The sequence below is a fragment of the Spea bombifrons genome, chromosome 6 (assembly GCF_027358695.1).
Source record: "Spea bombifrons isolate aSpeBom1 chromosome 6, aSpeBom1.2.pri, whole genome shotgun sequence".
Classification (NCBI taxonomy): domain Eukaryota; kingdom Metazoa; phylum Chordata; class Amphibia; order Anura; family Pelobatidae; genus Spea; species Spea bombifrons.
The window spans coordinates 36,079,002-36,103,051 of NC_071092.1; the positions used below are offsets into that span (position 1 = coordinate 36,079,002).

At 38.6% G+C, this 24,050-nt stretch overlaps 1 protein-coding gene across 1 annotated transcript; it reads left to right on the top strand.

The window, feature by feature from the left end:
• Positions 1–6,209: 6,209 nt before the first annotated feature.
• Positions 6,210–17,391, top strand: ALG14 (ALG14 UDP-N-acetylglucosaminyltransferase subunit). The gene is made up of 4 exons (XM_053470396.1): positions 6,210–6,383; positions 7,285–7,436; positions 9,539–9,661; positions 16,907–17,391. The coding sequence occupies exons 1-4, from the start codon at positions 6,239–6,241 to the stop codon at positions 17,135–17,137; spliced, it is 651 nt and encodes a 216-aa protein (XP_053326371.1). The 5' UTR covers positions 6,210–6,238; the 3' UTR covers positions 17,138–17,391.
• The last annotated feature ends 6,659 nt before the right edge of the window (positions 17,392–24,050 follow it).

The following is a 24,050-nucleotide window of genomic DNA, read 5'->3' on the forward strand; positions in this document are numbered from 1 at the left end:
GGCTCCATCCTACAGCCATCCAATGGAGAAGAGTACATTGTGAGCTTGTGAAGGCGCTTTCCCAGTCCCAGCGCATGCGCAGACATGGCAGCCGAGGGCTGGCTGATGTAAGCAAATAAATGAGAAGTGTTTAAAAGTTAGATACTGCTCAATTTACCGAATGGCTGCTCATCAGAGAGAACGGCTTCACTGAAGAATGAAATTGCCATGGCTTCAGGAGCCCTGGGAAATGTTTTCCATTGCGGTAACTGCGAGCATCAAAAGCATCTCCCAGTACACAGGATACCTGCTCACAAGCATAACACTCAATCACCTTTATCAGGCGCCGCCCCACATACCTAGTTGCAAGCATCATCACAACCACATTGCACTACTCCCCATCTAAGGCACGGTATAATCCTATCAAACATAGGAGTGCGCACTCAATATAGCATCTGTATTATACGGTATATAATGTAAGAACGCCACATGCACCGCATCTCAAGCTTAGGACAGCCATGTCACATACCACCTCATTGCAAGCACTCTTATAAAGCATCAGTATACAGCACTCAAAAGTCTGTCTCGCTGCATATAAATCCGTTATTAAGCAGAGTAACCATCTACGTAATCAAATCATGAAATGTCTCTAAATGTATCCGACAGCTCCTTAACAAACCAACCTCAATTACATGAACTCGTTTCTGCTGCTGCAGGCGCATTATTTGTTGCCAGAGAATAGTGCTGCGTATGACCAGGCTGTTGAAAGCTTTTATTAAACTCTGAAAGGACCAGGAAAAGGTTTCGCAGCTCCGTACTGATCACGTCTGCCCCGCTGAGCTTTAATTTTAAGCAGAAGAATAACTGTATAGCACCAGAGTCAACATTGTTATGCCTTTTTAGCACACAGCAAATACCCAACAGACTCAGCTCTGCCTTTCACAATTTCAATTTCTATAATCTGACTGCATTACAGACTCCTTCTCAACACCAGGGAAACTATTCAGGTCTTCATTAAGACAACTGCCAGGGAAAACAATGTTGACAATCAACACACAAAAATAACACAAATGCATTCTCAAAATAGATTATAGTAAATTCTAGAAATATCACAAGAAGTGCCTGCGACACAACCCAAGGAGACGTCAACAGCCAGCTCTATATATAATCTACTAACGCTACATTTCAGAGCATTTAATATGATTTAGAGTAACAATAAGTCAGTTTAACATTATTTTGTAATATACAATAAAACTAGTATGATTACCATATATTTATATATTAAGATATAGGAGACATTTCACATTTCTCATAAAAGAACACTGCATTGCAAAAAAATAGAGAAGGGGAAGAAAATTATTTGTCTGGTTCTGCCTCTGAGAACATTTTATTTCATTTCAAGCCAGTTCTGATAAATCAATGGTTCCTCTAAGCTAAAGTAAAGGTAAATGAGTTAAGAGTCATTATGACTTAAGAGCAGTGTCTAATAACAGGGAATAAGCTATCCCCTTTAATAAATGTCCTGTGTGTCCTAGAGGTTATGGTGTGACTTCTGTTTCATGACTTAGAATATGCCTTTGCAAAGAAAGCAAAGCACTTTAGAAATACTGTAATACGAGGGGTTAATCCAATATCAATCATTACCAATCTAGGTGACAGAGCACACCATTACAGATTACAGTGTCAATATACACAATTAACTCAACATATAAAGCATTCAGTAGCAAGAAAAAAATAAACATTTAAGTGAAGCTTCAGCTCTAGAGCTTTGCCCCCCCTGTTGTGCAACTTTAATGCCAGTTTCAGCTGCCTGAAGGGGACATTCAGCTACCAAGTGCAATCTCATTCCTTTCATCTCTAACCACAAATCTTCAACAGTGCCCTGTGGAAACACACACACTAGTACACATAACCCATTTCTTACCGCGGAGCTGAATTAGTGGGATTGCTTTCCCTTTAAACTCTGCCTAAAACAATAAAAAAAATCTTAATGATGTGTTTACATACCGCACCAAACTTTCTCTGAAACGGAATCACGATTTGTTAAGGAGGTTACTATTTATCGATCTTCCATGAGTTTGCTTTTATAGTTGAATCTGTAGAATACCCCATATGTATTTTTCTTTAGAGTGGGTGTCAGGAACATTAAACTGTCCCTTTAAAGGAAATTAGTGTCATTATCTGTAAATGAGAGGAAGACAACATCCCTATGAAAGTGAATGCGCTAGAAAAACTACTGAAATATAGTCAAATATGCTCTAAAAGATCTTAGAAAAGGGATTAAGTCAGTTAATACAAGATAGTCCCTTTGATGAGATGAGATTTTTAGTCTTTGGGTTTCAAAAATCATTAATTTAGCTGAATCACCCCCCCCAATCCAGAAAATTTACTATAATTAATCGGTGGACCCAAAAGGGTCAAACCCAGCTTGCTTTCTAGGTCCTTTGTTAACACAATCAGAAATATATTACAAATGAATATAAAAGAATATTAGAATAAAAGAAGGTATGTAAACATTGGGTACAGGAATCTCCAAAAAGCTAAAAGAACATTAAGAGTAATTCTTTTCAAAAAATGAGGGCGGTGCAGAGATTACTAAATCTTTCATCATTGCCTGGAAAAGGTAAAGCCACTGAGAAAGCAATGTAAGCATGCAGAAAACATAGACGTACAGTCACATTTACTATTTTTCAATCATGCTATATTTCATTACTCACAAAACAAGTAAGAAGTGATCCAGTCTGTGGGGCTTTAGCTTTTTTCTCATGGTGACCTTCAGGAGTCCTTGGGGGTTGATCACCAAAGGAAGAGTTGTGGCTATAACTCTCTCACTTTGCTATTCAATATGAAGGGCCAACAACAAGAAGTTTATCCATAGTAAAGGACTGAACTGCGCCTCCATAATGTGCAAGGAGGCTGGAGAAACGGTGCTGGTTTACCTAAATTTTATGCAAAGCTATCCAAACTCTTCCTGCAAAAAAGCACACTGGGGTAGGTTCTTCATGACATACTGTATAGTGAAGCCAACTAAAAACACTCTTCTTTTAGTGAACAGACCCCATCTTTTGCCCAATCTACCGAACATCTACTACAAAAGTAGTTTGCATTGCATCAAAAAGTGTTTTAAACATTTCTGCATGACACATTTCCCTAATGTACCCTGTTGGGTGTGCTATAAGGAAATCTGGATACAACATGGTAAAAGTGTATCAGTCATTAGCAGCAACCCATTATTGGCAAGGATACTCTTGTAGGGGGTATGGTGAAATATATAAATGTGATGTGTTCATAGGCAAAGAAATATTGAGTTTTATTTACTTAATTTATCAACATCATGCTGTAACATTTACTAACGTTAACCTCCATAATATACTGATAGCAACCAGACTTTTTGGACTCCCTAAAAAATATGTATTGCGAGGAAAGACAAATTATCGTAAAAAGGTGGACATTTAGAAAGCATCTACAAGTAAAACAGCTGTACTCAATGAAATGAGTTATGTTCTGTACAGAAAGGAAATGTACACATAGTACGCATAGTTGAGTGTACCTTACAACAGCATAGATATGCAGTCCTGTTTGACCAGTGCCTGGGTGAACTGGTCTAGGCTAGCCAGTGCTTGCCTCGAAAGCTTTTACACTTAGTCACTGCAATGTTTTCATTTATCATTAGATGTTACGGTTTTTTACACTCATAGTCCATTCCTCCTTGGCTGGGTAGAGCTCAAAAAACTAAGATGCAAAAAAAGCAAGGTTTTCATACAGGTGCCAAGGTGTTACTTGATGGTGAAGAAATTCACCTGTACATTTTGCAAAGGGTTGACAGAAAATGCCTTTTTGCCAATAGTGTCTTGTTTAACCTTTTTGACTGTGGATCTATGTGGCTTTATGAGATGTGACACCTGGTGGTAGAAGGAAAATATTACACTGAATAGGTGTTTTCAGTTTAATTAAGCTTAAGGGAACATACCACGACATTTTGGACAATGCTGTGTATGTTCTTGTTCATTAACATAAAATACTGTTTTACCCTTCTGCTGATGTTTTTTTTTTAAAAAAATCTTTAAAATGACACCAAACTATACAGATGCAGCCGATAATCGGGGTGATACGGTATAAGGCCACCCAAGGCTGTTGTATTAGCCTATCATCGTAATAAACATTTTTTGGTATTCAGCCAAGTAGGGATATTAATGACAAAACAGCTGTAAGTGGAATATGACCAGATGTAGCAAACAAGAAAATACTAAATACATTTTCTGGTGCTCATATACATATTACTGTGATTTTTAGTAACACTCTAACACCTTAGAAAAGATCTCCCAGGTAAGAGGGAAACTCAATCTGGTTGTTGCAACCAGATTTGAGTTTCCCTCCTAAAAATATATTATGTATCCTCAACAGGTCATCAATACAGTTGCCACATCGGACATTTAAAAATCACACTTGAATGCAACGCAGTGATTGCTGTGACTAGATAATTGGGAAGCATTTGCTGCACTGCAGGCTGTAGAATTCATGTATCAGTTTTGAAAACCTAGCGTGACACTGCTACACACCTCACAACATTTGAACTATACTAAAATGGACACATTTGAGGCCACAAGGTGGCATCTCATAGCGATGAGGCTTTCATATCAGCCATTGTACATTTACATATATATATATTTTGTACGCGCTGCTGCCCAGTGTGTAGGATGCTGCCCTGCAGTATGAAGGCTGTATAAACTCAGTTATACACAACACATCCTCCAGGGCAGCACTTAATGTGTGCTATTCACCACCATGTGAAATGTATGAGACAAATCCATTAGCTGAGCCTGATATTTGGGCCCTCTGGCATCTGAAAAAAGAGAAAATAAACATTACATTAAAAAAAAAACATTATAGTTGTAACGCTCAACAGTGTCTTCATACACAGAATATGCAGACAGGAACATCGTGCAGCCCACGGATTCAGCTCCTTGGTAGGCGATATAGCCGTGTAAAATTAGACAAGACCCGCCAAACTTGGGGCACGTTGGCATAGTGGCGGGCTAAGCAATATCTGGCCATATTGTGTGATGGAACCCCTGATATTTATGACGGATATGTTTCTGAATATTTGTTGGGTGAGCACTGATTCCTTACAGTTTTGTGTACATATTGGTAATTATTTTTGCCACAACCCAGGAATCTGAATGTGTATGGTTTTTAGGGTGTGCTCCCTTTTCTGTATCTATCATCTTCTTGATGAATACCTCAATACTGCAACTCAACCTTCCTCTCACGCAGGGAACATTACCTCTCTCTCTTCATCCACACAAACATTGTTATTCCCTCTGCTAAGACAAGGCTATGTAACGCAATCAGCCATTTTTACCGCATCAACCTCTCTTTATGGAACGCGGACTCACTGCGACATGAAGCGGTTTGTTCAAAACGATGGTTATCAGGAAGCTTAGGGTTTCAGCGCCCTCACTTCATTGCGCATTAATAAGGGCCACGATTAGGACGTTTCTACGGTGAAAACAAGAGCACAATATACATTTCAATGTGAGAGGACCTTTTCATGGTTTCGTATTACACAGGGCCAGCTAAACTCTTCCTTTAGCAGCTGCTAACTGGGATTGGGCCCTCATACTGTATAACGAAGACAAGGAATTAAAAAAAACCTGCAGATCTAGGGCCCGAGACTTACCAATTGAGTCCAGGAAAGACCTAGAAGCTGGAAACCCTACTCGGGTGACATGTTGTTGAAGCTGAAGCCCTATTTGTTTTGGTTTTTTACCGCCTTTAGACGTGTACGGTCGGCTTTTAAGAAGAGATGACAAACTCCTTTTCATTCTTTCCATTAAATGATTCTGAATAAACAAGACTCAACCATACGTCACTCGCCACTAAAAGTGTTTAGACTCAAAGTATGGACAGCTTACAAGACACCCGTCATTGCGCTCGGCAAGTCTATAAAGCCTTTATATACGTTAATGAATAGCAACATGTAACGAGATACGGAATACCGCAGCACGCACGGGCCTTTCAGCCTATCGTACTTTCTATTTACATCGGAGCAAAATGCTTTGCAGCTTCTCGTGTCTCACACATTCACAAGCCTATAGGAAAAGGCGCGAAACGTGTAGGGGGCGTGGCAGGTAGCGGTTTTGAGTGCGTCCAGCCAATGAGGAAGGGTGAGCGTCTCCATGGCAAGTCGCTGCGTTTCTGACGTTGCCAAACCAGGAAGTGGTTGAACTCGTTACTGCCGTTGGAAGAAGTTGGTGACATGGACGGGATTGTCGCTGTGGCCGTCGGCTTCCTGTTGACCGCCGTGGTCATGGCAATCAGGATCTGGTTGGTCCTGCGTCGATATAACAGGTGCCTGCCTGGGAAAAAAGGCGCCGTCAGTCTTCTTGTTGTCGCGGGCTCAGGTGAGGGGTCGCATCCTCTTATTTGCCTTATACTGGATGTATCTGTCAGTAGGATAAATGGATGCTGGACACATCGTATGTGCACATTACATCCTCCTCCTATGTAATATGTATCTATAATGTCAGTCCTTTAATCAGACCGTCATATATGCTGTTTTTTTTAGGCAACACATATGTTCTTTCAAGTTTTAATCAAATAATTATATGATTCTAGAATGATTTTTGTGAAGGGATCAGAAATTCAGTGGTAATAAGAATGATGTTTTTATTTCTGCATTTAGTAACAAACTCTTAAATTCATCAAGGTAAGTGGGATGGCACCTTTAACTTATTTGTTTACTAAAATAATTGAAGTCTACCCTTGGGACCACAAAATTGTTTTATTTCCTGTCTGACTCTTATCTGGCTTCATTAGCCTGTTTCGCATGATTTGGGATATGATGCCACGGTGGGGGGGGGGATCATTGCTGAACCCGGTTGGGCTGATATGACCTGTTGTATTTCTGATATGCACATAATAACCACAGCCAGAGAAGAGATCGATTAATGGAAGAATCCATGAGATCACGCTACATCACCTTCAGTGTTTTGCAGTAGTAGGTAGCCTCGTTAGTAGCTAATTAAATGAATTTGGAGCATCGACTTGAAAATGAGACCCTATAGAATGGATAATTTGTCCCCTTTATATCACCTGTTAAAACCTGTTGGTTATTGACATGTTACAGGTACAGACTTATATCAATGCTGCTCTCTGCCTGAAATGTCATCTGTTAAACATATGTTGCTTCTTTCCTCTTCAGTGATACATCGTCTTCAACGGAACTGAATGATCATAAATGTATATCCCAGGTGATCTTTCCTTATGTTAGCAGTGTGATGAGAAATTGTATTTGTTTTGCAGGAGGTCACACAACTGAAATCTTGAGGTTGCTGGGCAGTCTGTCTAAATGCTACACCCCAACACATTACGTTATTGCTGAAACAGATAAGATGAGCGAAGACAAGATTAAGTGCTTTGAAAGCAGCAGACCAACTGGAGTCTGCAAGCATTTGGTAAGAGTCTTGTTTGAAAATACAGTTATTTGCTTAATTTGAAATACACGGTCTGTGTCGCTGTCCCCCAGTCGGTCATAAATAAACATATGCGATGCAGATAAGTGTGGATTTTTTGGGCAGGTCTTTGCAATATGCATTAAGTGCACAATAAATGTAATCTCTACAAGAAGAGAGAGGGTTTTGATTTTTGGGTTTTTAATATGAGAGCTCAGTGATCTCGCTATCTGTGTTATATCTGACAGTGTATACATCATCTGATGTATCATTCTTGGTCATAGTTTACATCACACATTTAGATTCACTCTCATACATGTTTCACTTATGACAACATAGGTTAATAATGAGCCTAGTGTTCGAGACTTACACAAAGTAATGTATTCCCCAAGGGACTTCTGCTCACAAGGTTAAATGTCTCTGAATTTTTTAGGAGCTGTGATTTGTTTGATGTGCTCACACTGAATCTGTGCCTAACTTGCATTTGGCAGTATTATAACCCTGTGACGGCCAATGAAGTTTAGCCAAAAACCTAGTTTCTAAATTGTTATAAAAAAAATAAACAGATCAGCCATATTATGACCACCTGCCTAATATTGTGTAGGCACCCCTTTTGCCATCAAAACAGCCCTGACCCATCGAGGCACGGACTCCACTAGACCTCTGAGCACTAAGATGTCAGCAGCAGATCCTTTGAGTCCTGTAAGTTGCAAGGTAGCCATGGGCCAGCCTTGCATTGTGCATCAATGAGCCTTGGCCATGACCCTGTCACCGCTTCACCGCTTTTTCCTTCCTTGGACCGCTTCTGATAGGTACTGACCACTGCAGACCGGGATCACCCCACAAGAGTTTTGGAGATTCTCTGATGCAGTTGTCTAGCCATCACATCTTGGCCCTTGTCAAAGTCACTCACATCCTTACGTTTGCCAACTTTGAGGACGAAATGTTCACTTCACTTCCATGTCCCACCCACTGTCAGTTGCCATGATAAAAAGTGTGATTCACTTTATCTGTCAGTGGTCGTAATGTTATGGCTGATCAGTGTAATTCCATGAGTCGCCTATGCAGTTATTGCGTTGGTTCTTGCATTTTCAGTGTAGTTAAAAAGCTTCCCCGTCTTAGTGACATCAATAACCGGTTTGGCTAATTCTTTAAACACCTTGTCCAATTTCAAGCTAAGCTGTAAATTAGATGACAGTGACCAGTTATTCCAATGCTTACCACTAGATGGCAGACATCACAAATACATGAATGAACTATAATACAATTTATATTCAAGACCAGTGCTTGTTGGAAGTGGTCTTCAATACTTATATTTTCTAACTCAAGGGATTAAAGTAATGCATAATCTAGTGTGACCTGTTTGCACTCCATTATCCACTGGCATTGCATTGCAGCCTTTTTGAGTCTTGCATCACATAACACGGTACCGTTGTTATATGTGACTAGGGTTTACGATGGACTGCAACTCTTATCATGCATAACCAGCATTTTCGTGTGCAGTCTAGCTGTGTATGAACAGCACAAACAAATCAACATGTCTAGAGCTTCTGCAATTGATAATAATTACATTTGTTTAGTCATATATTATTTTATGTCCCTACCATGAACATAGGTATAAAGGTTATTGGGGCGCCCTATCCCTAAAAAGCGATTTTCTGTATAGAATCCACACATAGTCCACAATACCGGTGGACCTCTGCTTTGGATTGGACAGAGAGGGGTGATTCCAGAGAAATATTTGTTCCACTCACACTACAAAATAATGCTATGACAGCACAATCTTTGTGTTATCTCACAAGCCAGGTTATGGGGGGAGGGGGACTGGATGAATATTATTTATGGCATTATCTCATAATGATCCACCATGCACATTGCCTCAATAACCCCACTGCTTGCTCCGCATCACATCAAACTCTTATAAAACCATAATCACCGTTCCCACTGTTGCCGGGGACGAGACAGACAATACTAACGGAAACAAAGAGAACACGTAGAGAACAAGCGCAGCTTCCATACAGCCTACTAATGAGATAAGGAGGTGACTTCAGAGGTTTGTGTTGTGAGATTCTCTCATTTGCTAACTTTGTGACTATTGTTTGCAGTATTCCATCTATCGTATTCCGAGGAGCCGTGAAGTCAGGCAGTCCTGGTGCTCCTCTTTTTTCACGACGCTGCGCTCCATACTTTACTCTTTTCCTCTTACTACCCGTGTGCAGCCAGATGTGGTAAGTACCATGGTGGGCTCCTTTAGCTGTGAGCAGTTTATTTGTTGTGTTTATGAGCCATTCCCTAAACTATGGGTTTACAAGTAAGCGGCCCTACATGGTGCTTGGTAAACTTTATTATATATAATAAAGGACCAAGTAAGCTTCTTCTGCAAGAACAGCTGAACTGGCCCTGCATGATACATCGATACATCACTGAGATTACTTCAAGATATCCACCCGGATTAAATCTCTGTATCTCTAATACAGAAATGTGGGGGCTGGTTTTTGATTTAATAATAAATAACCTCATCCAGATGTGTGCAAACCATTTACTAGTGTGTAGCATTGTACTTTTACACTATACAATAATGAAATGAGATAAATACTAATTTAATGGTTTACTATGAGTGCAATAAAGATAAAGTGATGTAGTTCCAATTTTCTTTCTGAATCATGACCTCTTGGGTGACAAAGTGAGTGGGGTTAGGGGAAATCTTACTTTTTTGGGTCAAGTTTATGCTGGAAATTGTAACTGTAGGTGCTTAGGTTTTAATTAACTCGGTAGTGGAATATTTTATACACTTTTTAATGTGTATTTTTAATTAAAATACTTAAGGTTGATACACTATTACATTTTATAAATTAACCCAACATATGTATCGATCGCCTCGTATTTGTGTTATGTGTTTGATCTGCTTTTTTTGATAGGGCGCTTTAACAGTTTTATCTGTAACATAATCATTCTGCATTTGATATTGAAATCAGTTGCTATTTTTCCTGTTGGAGGAATTAATTTCACCATCTTCTGTGCGCGATCGTTTTGTCTGTTCAGGTTTAACTCCTTTTTTTACCCCCTTTTGTTAATGATTAAAATAGCACTGGTATTTTGAGTAGAGGAATGGAGAGGTTCCTGTTCTTTTATGTCGGAAAGTAGACCTTAGTAAACAAAGGCTTATATGAATAGAATAGCTTCCTTTCTATTAACCGTAGAAAGCAGGATTCTAGCATAATTAACTAAATTCTACATGGGTGAGAATTGATGAGTGAATTCTACTTCAGATCCTCTGGCACGTATACGGCTTACACACTCCTTGAGAGCGAAGAGCTTAAATGTATATTGCGCTGATTGTAGATCAGTGACCTGGGGAGAAGGTACAGAGAGAATGTGATCATACATTCCCAAGTTCGCATACAGAAGACCAGGCAATGCTGTCTCATTGAGGAAGACCGGGAAACTGCGTTCTAAGTGAAATGCTGCTCCAGTCATTGAAAGGAATGGATCAGTGGCATACAAACGGCGATCCCCAAAAAATATAAGACTGTCCCTTTAAAAAAAAAAAAAAAAAAAAAAACTTTTACCCACCTGGAACAGACTTCTGGTGGATGTGCTATAAGCAAACACGGTAAATAATTCCGAGAAAGCTTGACCTTTTACATAAAGGTTTCCTAGATAACTGAGAAACTCCGGACACCATACCCAGTTTAATCATAGCTCGGTGTTTTGGAGGGGTTTCTTTGTCCCTATGTAAATGCATGGTCCATTTCAGCAGAAGACCCCCTATGCATTTACGTGTCTCTTTGTTTCTTACTCGCCTGCTTTTTATTTTTATTACGATTTCTGGAGCCTTCGACATGATCATGACCTCTAGTTGGGGTCATCTGTCAGAGATTTAAACAGAGACCTATTAGGTATCTTTTAGAATATCATTCTTCTATTTATTTTCTTTTTAACTGATTTATGATCTCTTTAGTTTTTTTTTTCCTTTTATATACATTTCTTTGATTTATACAAGCAAAACAATCGATTTGTTTTTCAAATTTTAAAAAATATACAGTAGTTAAAACCCATTTTTATGCTCAAGTTTGAGAAAATGGGTTTGTGTTTAAAGAACAATTTCACTCTAAACTAAAATGTTGTATTTACCTTGGGTGCTTCCCCAGGCCTGACCCAAGCCAGTGTCCCCAGCCACCCCTCTCCACCATACTCATAGCCAACGCCATATCCCTGTCTTGAAGGCATATAGCGCCTTGTAATGCATTCTATGGATGCTGAACCAACTCAGCATAGCCCTTCATAGTATAACGAAACCTTATTTTTAGTTTGATGCTCTTAATAAAAATGGTGGGAGCTCCCAGATTAACCTGGTAACCTCACCGTAGGATAAAACGGCAAGTTGCAAATACATCTAAAACTGAATATGATTACAGACCTGTTTTCAAAGCAACCAACCGCTAAACTATTGCTGCTGGAAAAGATCAAGTTCTCACAGCAAGCAGATGGAACATGTCTGCTTCTCTTGTTACTCCGCGCTGCAGCAAATAGAACTTGGACTGTCATGTACTGTATGAAACCTTTGTTGGCATAAAGAGCACACTGGAAAAATCCAGTTGTTTTTGCAGCTGAGTTGATAATGGCAGCTTGTTCTGCATGCTGACATTTGGAAAATCTTGATCTCCGGTGTTGTGGGTAATAATTATCTACTGTGCCATTCCCAGCATAGTGGTGTTCTGGGGTAGACAATAGGTTTTTATATAGAGGCTATAAATGTAGTCGTTGTATTAGAAAAGCATAGAACTTTTTTTTTTTTTTGTGCCCCCTCCCCAAGTTTCAAAGTGTTTTGTGGATAAAAAGATCCCCTATGGGTGAATAAATAACCCCTGTGGATGCTCGAAATAGACCACACAATTAACGCGTGGAGTGAAAGCAGGCGACGTTGCCCACACACTTGGTGACGGTCACAGTGTGTAAAATCCTTACAGATCTCTGATTGCGCTTATTAGTTGTAATGGAGTCATCAACCCAGTGTTAACGTACCAATGTTGCGTCAATGGCTTTTGTGGAGTGAGTGCATATTATCCATATATCCATAGGTACAGAATACCCCATATGTAAAATGTGCTTGCAACATTGGTTCTAAATTAAGCTTGTCTATTATACCCTTGATGTTATTTGAAGGATAATTGCAAATGTCGAAAATATATTATACATTTCAGTGTCTGCAGCCTTCCTTTCGCTCCCTTGGCTACAACTTAAATATTCTAGTAAGCAAAAACCGAAAGCTCGGGACAGGGGTTGGGGTTATACGTTCTACCAAGCTTGCTGTCACATGAGAAGAAGTTGCGTTTTTCAGGTTTGGTGCGTTTTGGGGTAGTTTTGCTTGGAACTGGGAACTTGGACAGGTTTTGTGTGTAACGTCGGCTGGTTTGCATTGGACCGTGCAAGTATTTCCATGCATGCTTTGCTTCTGTTGGTGCACAAACAGGAATCATGTGATTCGGCTTTTTCTTTCTTTCTGGAGCGTTCACAGAGCTAGGCAGAGAACTGTACAGAAGTGTTTTTAATTCAAAGTCCATGCTTTTAGCTTTACAGAGATGTGTGTTGAGGTGACTATATCACCAGGGTACACAGAAGTACCAGAGCCGGGTCCGCCGGCACATGTGTGGAATGAACCTTGGAAGTAATGTAAGAAGGTATATCTTCACCAAGACATCGGGAGGTACATGGAGTAACCTTGCTGCAGATGTAGGGGGCAATACAGTGAGGCAGTTTAAAGAGGCATGTGGTAGAGAAATGCATACCTGAGAACTTGCTAGGAATGCTTTCCCCGAAAGCTTCTCCTCTTCCCTGTCCATGTGAGGGCCGGAAAGTAACGGGGCTGTGTACGGGTGGATGAGGAGGTGCATTGATCTCGGCCAATTTCACTTTCCACACACAGTAACAAATCAATGACGGCCACTAGGTTCCCAAGTGTGGCTTAAGAACTATCCTGAAAATAAGACCTACTCCACATCCGTTCCGACGCCTTTAAAAAGGAAGAAAATAGAGTGACTAATCAAGGTGATTGATTCAAGATACTGCCCAAGCCCTGAAATAATCCTTCAACCATGTAAAAAAACTGCCTCGTTCATAGTCTTTCAGGGAAGGTTAGTCATGTGACTCCAAAACCAGTAATGCGTGCGCAAGAACACACATCAGTCATTTTTTTGAGTTTTTCCATCTCTGGAGCTTAAGCTTTACTAACGGACGCTTATTTATGGTTCAGTTCTATATGTTCTGTTCTCTTTGTTTACTTTAAGAACTTGCCCTTAAATGGCTGCACTCGGTAATATTAACACCGTGTTCTCTCATGCATGGAAAATTGGGGATCTTTTTTTTTCTTTTTTTTTTCTGTGTTTTAAGAGCTCATGTAAAGCGAGACTCTGCTGCATTCCTGCATTCTTCCCGTTACATGTTAAATACACAGGAAATTGCTACCCTCATCATCTTATGTGACTTCAGCCAGGAATGCCGCTAGGCCCGTGTGTTTGTGTGTGTTTGTGTGTGTGTGGGTACATACATATTGTCTTTACAGACATTTTTAATTATGATTTTACATTTAACTGCCGCAAAACCAGACCACAATACCAGATCCAATTCATTTAGCTTAAATAACAATGTTATAAAGTATTATCACTAAAAGTTGGCTAAAAGCAGGAAATGGCACCCACGATCCTATTCATGATTTTTTGTATATTTTGAGGATTACGAAGCCGTATTGGAATTCCTCAGCAACCAAAACTATTCAGGTAAGTATAACGTTATATAAAAGCCATATCTACTAAAGATTTTGCTTGCACTGTGTGTGTTTGTATATATAAAATTATGTATATATATGTATATATATATATATATATGTATATGTATAATGTGTGTATACACACACACACACACACACACACACACACACACACACACACACACACACTAGTAGATGTGTCATTCTTACCTGCAGTCAACCCTGTCATGTTTTTTTTTTATTATTATCAGTCTGCATTAATTAAAATAGAATAAACAATTTAATGTTTTAGGCATTTGCCCAAATATTTGCGTAGTAAAATGAAGTTGCAGTTTAAAAAAAAAAAAAATTAGATTAGTTTGTAGTCATCAGTATTTTGCAGTTGTTTTTCCCGCATCTCAAAATTCTAAAATATATGGCATTGAGTTTTTTGTTACATGCTAAACTGTCCTAGAAAGCAAATTATATTGTCTAGACTAAGGTGATTAAGCCGCAGTTTAACAAGAGAACGCTTCATTGGTAGTCTCGCTCGCATATTTTCTAATGTAAAATGAGATCATCATTTGATGTACATTTCCTTATATAGCATACAGTGTGATTATACAGATAGAGAGTTCAGCACGGCTCCTGCCCTGCCAAAACATATGTTCCGTATTACCGAAAAATGCTAAAAATGTAGCAAACCATACTCGGTGCTTCTGTGCCTTAGCTCTCTGGAAAAGAGGCAAAAGGTGTAAATGTCAAGCAGTCTAAATAATGTACGTGGTGGGGTTGATGTTATAGAAAAGTAGGTCTGTTTATGTATAACATATTTTTGGCAGAAATACATTTATTTCTTAGAGTTTGAAATATTTCCTGGAAACATTTTGTTCTTGTTGTGATTGTCTGTTCAATGCTGCGTATGTACTGGCCTTTGTTCACAGCCTGATTTACGTGACTGTTCCTTTAATCCAGTTTTCATAGGCCGGTTATCTGTAAATTATATACTTGAAAAAAGAACTTGTCTACTTTTTTTTTGGGTGGGAATAACCGGTTATCTAAAAAAAGAGCTAGATTACTCCTTCCGCTGTGTTCCAGCCACTCATGCAGACTAAGCATTTCTGCCTAGGTGTTTTAGTAGGCCGTTTCTGAAGGACCTGAGAAGAATACCAGTAATGATGGCTTGGGATCTACCCAAGACGATGGGTTCTTATTACAGAATGTTATGCTAGATTCCTCGATAGATTTCTAGACAAAAATAAGTAATTTGGCCGAGTCAACAAGCTCTCCAGTCTGCTCTGAGTCATCGACAAGTATCACTTTTTTTTAATGGCTAAAAACCATTGATCTAATTTTTCATGAGACACAGATGTCCTTCATTACGTGTAACAAATGCCTTTACATTTAAGTTCCAAAAATAGGTTCAATGCACAGTCCAAGGAGAGTTGCAGAAGTGTTTAATAAAACTGACAGTCCTCCCGTGATTTCTGCATTCCTGGGTCTTCTGGATGTCCTGCTCTTCTTTCAATGCGTCTATCGGCGCAGAATCCATCACTTACAACGTCTTGTTCTCTCACCAAAAAAGGCTTCTTCTCGGCAGACTGCGTTCTTGTGACATGTGGAATAAACCAATGTTTTACGCTTGCGTGCATCCCAGAGTTTGGGGATGCCTACTGGGCGCTTTTAGTGTATTTTGGTAATGTTTGCAGCTGATAAACGGCGCACGTTGGGGGTAGTCTTCAGACTCCTTCCATTAAGTCAGCTTTATGCCTGTTCTAATAATCTGACCATTGTAAGGTTATTTAAATACATTTGCTAAGAGTGGCAGCTTAAACTTATTATTTCCCAACCAACACCATCCACCTTCACTTAAATCTGGTCCTACATGTTTACAGTGAAAATCCTGTTTTTTGGTTGTTTTTTTGCCTGGCTTGATGGATGAAAAATAAACAATACACATCATAAATGAATTAGTTACATAACACAAAGTATTGCAGAAATTATGTAGGAGGTAATTCATTCGGCAATTTATAAATTGTTTACTGACCCCTAGTTGTGTAAGAATGATCCCTACCCCCCTTTTGTGTAATAATGTCCTTCTTTATTTCTATTGCACATTAAGGCTGATCCATGCGGGTGTGCAGGGGTTAATCCCTTAGGGAGTATGAGGTCTCTTCTAATGGTCCGTGACATTGGAAAGCTTAGCAGTGGCTGTGCTGTGGGGATAATCATTGGATTTCAAGCTTTCTGCTTTTACATATAAATTATTCATATACTTTATGAATGGAAAACAACATTAAGTCTTTGCAGAAAACATAAAATGAGAGAAACAATGTTACGCAGCAGACTATCGGTGATCTATGGCATGTGTGAGACAATGGGGTATAAACTCACCTCTTGATTAATAACAGGCTATATTAACCATTTGAGTGCCAGCTGGGTCATTGCTTACTTTACAACACTCACTGGGTTATAGACACGCTGCCTGTATTTTATGATTAACTAAAATGTAAAAACAGCTTGTATTCCTTTGTTAGTTTAGCCTGTGTCTACAGCTGGCTGAGCATCATTGGAGTTGGAATTCTATAACTGCCATGGTGCAATCCCAGCAGTGTAGTTATATTGCCCAAATATGTAAGTAGTAATGTATTAAGCAATGTAGCTTAAAAAAGAGCTTTATTGTAGATATTATAAGACCACTTGTAAACTATGTTCTCTCTTCTTCTAGATTCTGTGTAATGGACCAGGGACGTGTGTTCCCGTCTGCCTGTCGGCTCTTCTTCTTGGGATCTTTGGCATCAAGAAAATAATTGTCATCTATGTGGAAAGCATCTGTCGTGTGGAATCCCTGTCCCTGTCTGGACGAATCCTGTATTATTTTTCTGACTATTTTATTGTCCAGTGGCCATCGCTTAAGGAGAAATACCCAAATTCTATATATTTGGGAAGAATAGTATGACTTTGCTAAGGATAATAAATAACCTTTAAAAAAAATGGAGAATATTTGGTCTGGGCATTGAAACCAAACTGCTTCCGCTGTGCCGGGGATGGAGTGATGATCTTGGGGAAGGAGAAACTGTGTAAACAGAACAGTATAGAAAGTAAGATAATGCTAAGGTACCATCGCATCATTTCAATCTGATGTTCTGTTCAATGACCGTATTTATCATCTATCAATACAATATCTGCGGTCTACAATTCTGCATAAATCCAAATTATCTTCCATAGTTTTGAGCAATGAACAAAACAAAAGGAACAGAAATGTTGATATGTAGGCTAATTGGTGATATACCTTTTTTACGTTTTCCAGGAGGCTCCCCCAACAGCCCTTCTACTCCTACTTTAAATGGAATTCTGGAGGGGGGGTAGAGCTGGACTTTGAGGCGGGAGGGATATTCCCTGTAGATGCTACTAGATGGACGGTGAGCTGATATAATGGTAATGCTGGAAAAATGAATTCAAAGAACTCAAACAAGTGTTATTTTGAGTTAGAGGGATCTAGCAAGGTGCATGCATTCATTTAAAAATAAGGCTTTCAGGTTTTGAAAACCCTTGGAAATGGCTATTTAAAAGGTTGAGACAACCACTGACTCAATGGGATGAAAATACAGCTGCAAGTCTGAAAGTTAAATAATCTTTAGACTACTGTGATTATAAATCAACAATCCTAATAAAAAATAACAGAATTTTTTTTCTTAGAATACCAAAGAACACAGTGCAGTAAATTTATTTTACTTAACCGTCATCTCTCAGTCTGTGTTGAATTGCACGACAATGTCGCATCACGTTCATTTACTACCTTGTATACCTATTAAATCTTGACACAAATAAGAAACTTATTTCTTCAATCATGGTTTGTCCTTATTTTTAACATTGTATCTATATTTAAAAATATGATTTAAATAATAAGTCCATATGACTTTAATATTAAAATTCTGATAATTAAGTCATTTCAGCCTAAAAAATAAATGTTTACCTGCATTATCTATACTTCTCTACTAATGATTATACCTTCAGAAGTTAACTGAATGTAGTCATTTGTCTTTTTTAGTGAGGCTTCATCTTTTTACAATATTTTTTCACTTCTGAACATTAACCTCTGTTTTTTTTTGTTCCAAAAGCACCACTTTTGTCTCAGGAAAGTCCAGGCAAATAAACAGTGCAGAATAATATAAACACAGCTCATAAAGGACAATGGTGTTTATTTCCCTTATCCTGGACCATATCTTCTTTATTCATTCATACTCTGGGCTATTTATTGACAGATCAGCGTAACTGCTTTGTTACTATTTTACTTTTAGAAGCAACAAGGAGGCAACCAAGAAATTACCCACAGAGATAAAGGACAGTTGTATGTCCATTCCTTAGGAGTTTGGGCAGACATTCAAAACATTTCAGCTGCCCATTCTTTGTAAGGAATTCGGTGTGTCTGTCCAGACCATACGAGTATCTTCTTTCAGCCCAGGGTAACATTCTAATGATAAATCCTCTATATCATTATGTGATGGCCAGCTGGTAAACTGTGACCCAAATAGGACTGACTAATATGTTTGCATGGCTAACGGCCTTCCAACAAAGCCATGGTGTCCAATGTTTTCAGTGAAATTTCAACCTCCTCAATAATAACCTGGCCCACCTTCTGTATATTGACACATGAGCGTGCACTCGTGTTTCCCTTTGGGTTTCAGGTGTAATAAACTTACTGTGTATTAAGGCTGATCATATCCATTATGATGTGTGTACCTTGTTGGGGATGTATAATACCTCCACCTTTAAATAATTGCATTTAAAGTAAAATTACAGACCATTTAGTAACAGATACAATATTAGCACTTGGGACTTTTATTTGCATGGAGGGGGCAACAGCAGTTTCAGTTTAGAAACTCCAATCAGCATAGCCTGTTCTGTTTGTCCAAAAGACCTTTGTAGGTCACAACTAGTTTCAGATGAACAGTCCTCCTCCATTGTATTCGATACAAATGAGGACAAGCAGATGTTCAACCACAAAAAGCTCAGGAAGGTAAAAGGGTTAGAGCAAGCCCTGGAGAATGAGTTAGTATTCCCCAGAGTGACTGTGGGGATGCTTCACTGATCCCTGTGAAGTTCCTTGTGTCTGAATGTTTGATTTGGAGAATGTATGAGCTGGTCAGTAGCTGCACATGGGATTACAAGCTCCTCTGCAAAATTAACAAGTAGAATACAATTGTTGCGCAACATGCTGAGCACAACATGTCGCTGGCATCTATAATAAATCAAGAAGTCTGAGATTGCATCCTTTGATTCATCAGACCAGGCTTCTGATGTCTGGCCTTGGTGTTCTGTAACTACCCATTGTTGGAGAATTATATAAGTATTGGAAACATTTGCGGCTATATTTACTAGCCATTATTAATTCCACAAGATCATTTCATGGCTCCATAGATGCTTGTCATATATGTAAATCTGAGGAATCAGCTGTCCTTTCTTGATTCTTTCAAAGCATTTTACAGGAACAGATGGGTGAGGAAGAACGCAGAGGCTTGACAAGCCCTCTATACCTATTCCTATAAAAAATACTGGTTAAAATTCTTTAACACATTTTAATATAATTTGGTTTTACCTTTCTATCAAAGGTGATATACTTTAAAAGTGTTTACTTAAAAATTTCAACCATACATATTTTTTGCTTTTTTCCCAAGTAACTGACCTAAAAAATGAATAAAAATGGGCGGCATTGAAAACTACATTCTGTATCTTATGTGTGTGTGTTATGTAGATATAAATCTTGATATGTCTAGTATTAACCCTTAAAGGATAGCATGGTTAAAATACATTTGGTTAAATAAATGTCTTAGTCTTATTAATATCTTGAAAACAATGTTACAATAGATATGGGATCAATAGGCTGTCATAGTAGATTTGCTGTCCTAGAATGACAAGAGTAATATCAACAGCATGCAAGGAATTACGTTCCCCCCTCCAAATGCATACGTTTAAACCAATCCAGCAACATTAATTTTACAGAAAATTAAAAATGCATTCTGAAAATATTTTGTCCTTTTTACTTTTGTCCTATTTATATATATTCAGATGAATGTAGGAGTGCAATTCCCAGAATGTCTTTCCAGATCTGATGATAAACAGGTTTAGTCGCACCCATGATACCCTATACTTGCCTTGAGTGGCATGCATTTTTATCCCCAAAACAGCTGGAGTGCTGGGTTAGGATCACATATTTTGGTTTAAAGCAGCTGTCTTCCTCAGTTTGGGGAATGCTACCAGCAACAAACAGCTTTGTCTGGGTGGCACCATTTTTATGGCCCCAACAGGCTCTCTTGGGAAACCCAAAAGTGCTTCAGTTACTCTATGCAGCCAGATGTTCTATAACAACAAATAACCTGTGTGTTTGTGTATATATATATATTATATACACACACACACACAGCAAAAATAAAAAAGATTGCATATGAAGAATTCCACTCCTTTTAACAATGACAAGAATGTAAGCATACGTAGTGCTATTAGTTCAATGTAAACTTTGTCGGACTGCTGAGTGACGGTGTATGCGGCATCGAATATGTTCTTTTTATAGGCAGTGTCACATCCCTTGTATATATAATGATTGTAAGAGTTAGCAAACAGTGTGATTGCTCAGATTGCATCCCTCATGATCCTATAAAGAGAAATATTTGGGACTGTCAGTACCTTAAAGTAGTTTCATCTCCTAAGGTCACATCACCCTCTTTAAACCCTAAGAAAAGCATACATAGAGAATAACTTAATGAGGGAGAATGCAAATTCTAAGAACAGAAAGTTACCATGGCCTCTCCCGTATGTAGGACTTGGCAAAGTTATGTATACCATTTAAAGAAGAAGTCATCCAAAAGCCAAAGCCAGCCAAGCACACATGGTTAAGAAACACTGCATTGAGACTGACCTTGGGAGCCATACCCCACCGTTATTGTTTTAGATGGCAATTTGTGACCTCCTCGTTTAAATGCATAGGTCGGATGGTCTCATGAAAAAGTTGCTGAGACCCGAGTTTGCTTCTTTTTTAAATATATGAATGTAATAGCTATATAAATAGATTCAATGAATGCAGATTTTCATGGATTGGAAGCAATACAATTTATAAATATAGTCCCTTGCAGAGCACCAATATTATTAAAAACTGAGACTGTGTCCTGTTCCCGATTTGTGATACTTTAACAGATGACAAGCCACAATGGGCTGGGTCCCAGGCTTCTCTACTTTCTCAGGCCAGAAGGCCAAAAGAGGGGCAGAGTCTTAGGCTTGAATCTTCCCTGAGGATCATCGTAGATCACTTGGAACCACAGGGTTTTAATGGTCTTCCTTTGGAAAGGGACAATTAAGAACCAACAGAGGATGGTCAGATCGCACCCGTATCCTTCAAAAAAAAAAAAAAAAAGCCTTCATCTTTGAGCAATGGCAATTGGCTTTTCCAACAATGCAGAAAGTGCTAAATACACACATAATGCACACAATTTCATGGTGGCCAACACTGCAAAAAAAGTGTATGTGAAAGAAACGTATGGGTATTACTGTGTTCTTTTAAATTGAACAATAGACACTACAATGAGTAGTAATCTTCTAAAGCAAACAAAATGTAACTTATCATTGTGTGAATACAAGGGTCAAGGCAACAGTTATGTTTCAACAATGCCAATAGGGAATCTGTTATTGTGTCTGTCTATGATTGTTGTGTCTCTATCATTTTTGTTTAATACGGCAATATGTTGACATTGGGAATTTGATCAGTCGGTGCTTATTTAAACAGAGACACTGCACAATATGACTATGAGAATTTTTTTACAAGCCCCGTGTGGCTTATTTACCAAACAGTGAGTCGTGACTGAAATGACATGAAGACACATCTCATACATTAACACAGCTTAAAGCAGCACAAATCCACTCTTTTTTTTTTAGAAATGGGCCCTTTACAATGCATAGTTAAAGAAGCTGTTCCATAGAGAGGACTTCTTAAAATATCCCCAGATAAGTTCTGCATCGTGTAGAGAGAAGTAAAGGTAAGCTGTAATTCTGTTTTCTCTTTAGTACTCCCTGCCTCTTAAAAATGCGTTTTAATAGTTTATTCAAATACTACAGTTGCCTAGAAACAGAGTCCTGTCATTCCTCCAAAGCCCTCCCCCTGTATTACATCACAGCAGTCTGACCATGTATAGCCACACCCATCTGCTATTTCATGCTCATGCATGTAAAACAGCAAGGCTTCACAGATTGACACAGTGAGTGTGAATGAGTGAGGTGTTCTGCGTGACAGGTGTGATGAGAGTGACTAGAAGAATTTAAAGTTAACGTCCCTTCTGTGATGTCAGAGATAGGCAGGCTGAGCTGTAAAGACAGACAAAATTCAGAGGCGCCACTGAAATGTTTTCAACAATAAAATACAGCAAAATGGTATGTTATTTTGAAAAAAGGAATAAGCTTATTGAAGATGCATTCTATATTAATATATGATAATATAAAAATCTAGGAACGATGGGAAAAAAATATCTATGAGGAACAGCACCTTTACGGTGACGATAGGTTTTCCATCTAATCTGTATTAAAAAGTTTGATGAATAAACCCAATTATTTAGGGTCTTTATTGTGTCTTACTCCTGCTTTTAAAAGTATTCTATATAATAATTTGCAATCACTCACATTAATGCTTTATTGTATCATGGAAGAAAACAGAAAACTTTTGTTAACACAAAAATTTCATCCCCATTTATAAAGTTCGCAATAAATTAATCACCCTACCATGGTGGGGCTGATTAGAGATAACACTATTGGTATAACAGAAAGGAGACATAATCACTGCTGCAAGGTTAACTTGCTGTAAATTCTACTTTATTCTTCAAGAAACAAAATTGAGTTACTTACACTCTACCTGCCACAAACATACTTTCCCTTCCCTTAATCTCCCTCTTTTCCAGGAGGTTTGCTGGGTAAGGTTGTGTTATAGTATTTTCAGTCTGTATATAAAAAGCAGGAATGGGTGTATAAATTAAATTGTATATAAAAATCCATGACCCTTGCTCTATATACGCTTGAGCACGAACACATAAAATGTCTTGGTAAAGCGCTGTCCACTTGCCATACGTTTGACTAAAACTAAATAAAAATACAGTACGTGTCTGGCCAAGAAGTTGCAGTCCTTCCCCAGCAGCTGCCCTCCTCTACCAAGTTTGACATTCCTTGCTCCTGATTGGCTACTTGAAGCAGCCAATCTGTGACATGAAAGGGTTGCCTTTGAAGTCAATGGAGGGGGGCAAACGCATATGGGGGGGGATTTTGCAGAATCTCCCAATGCATTTGCAAAATGGAGAGCACAGAAATTGAAAGGGACCACACGGCTATCATATGCGTTATGACCTTTAACTGCATAGAACAATCGAGCATAGAAAGAGACTTTTAACTAACATCAACAATCTCACTTCATCCAATGTGTTTCCACAACATGCAACATTTAAAATGTAAAGGAAATAGTTACGTGCTTTTATTATCTGCAAAGCTTACGTTCCTTTAAACTTTTCAAGCTTTAATATGTGCTTCCATTCCTATTGCATTCAGTAAGCAGATGTTCCCATGCCCCCAGTGCAGAATGGAGGCCAACCAATGTGGAATGAAGTCATTAATTCTTAATAATGTATTACAGATGCTTACTAATACACGCTCTGTTCTTAATTAAAGGTTTGTAAAAATCTATATTTGTTGGTTTCACTAGCATAAGATAAATTGGATTTTGTATACATGCATCTTTGGACGTTAGGCTACGCAGAGGCACGTACCTATTGTATAGCAGTACAGAATGCTTTAAACGAGTACATATTTCAAAAGTGCTTGATTTGATTCATTTTTTTATTATC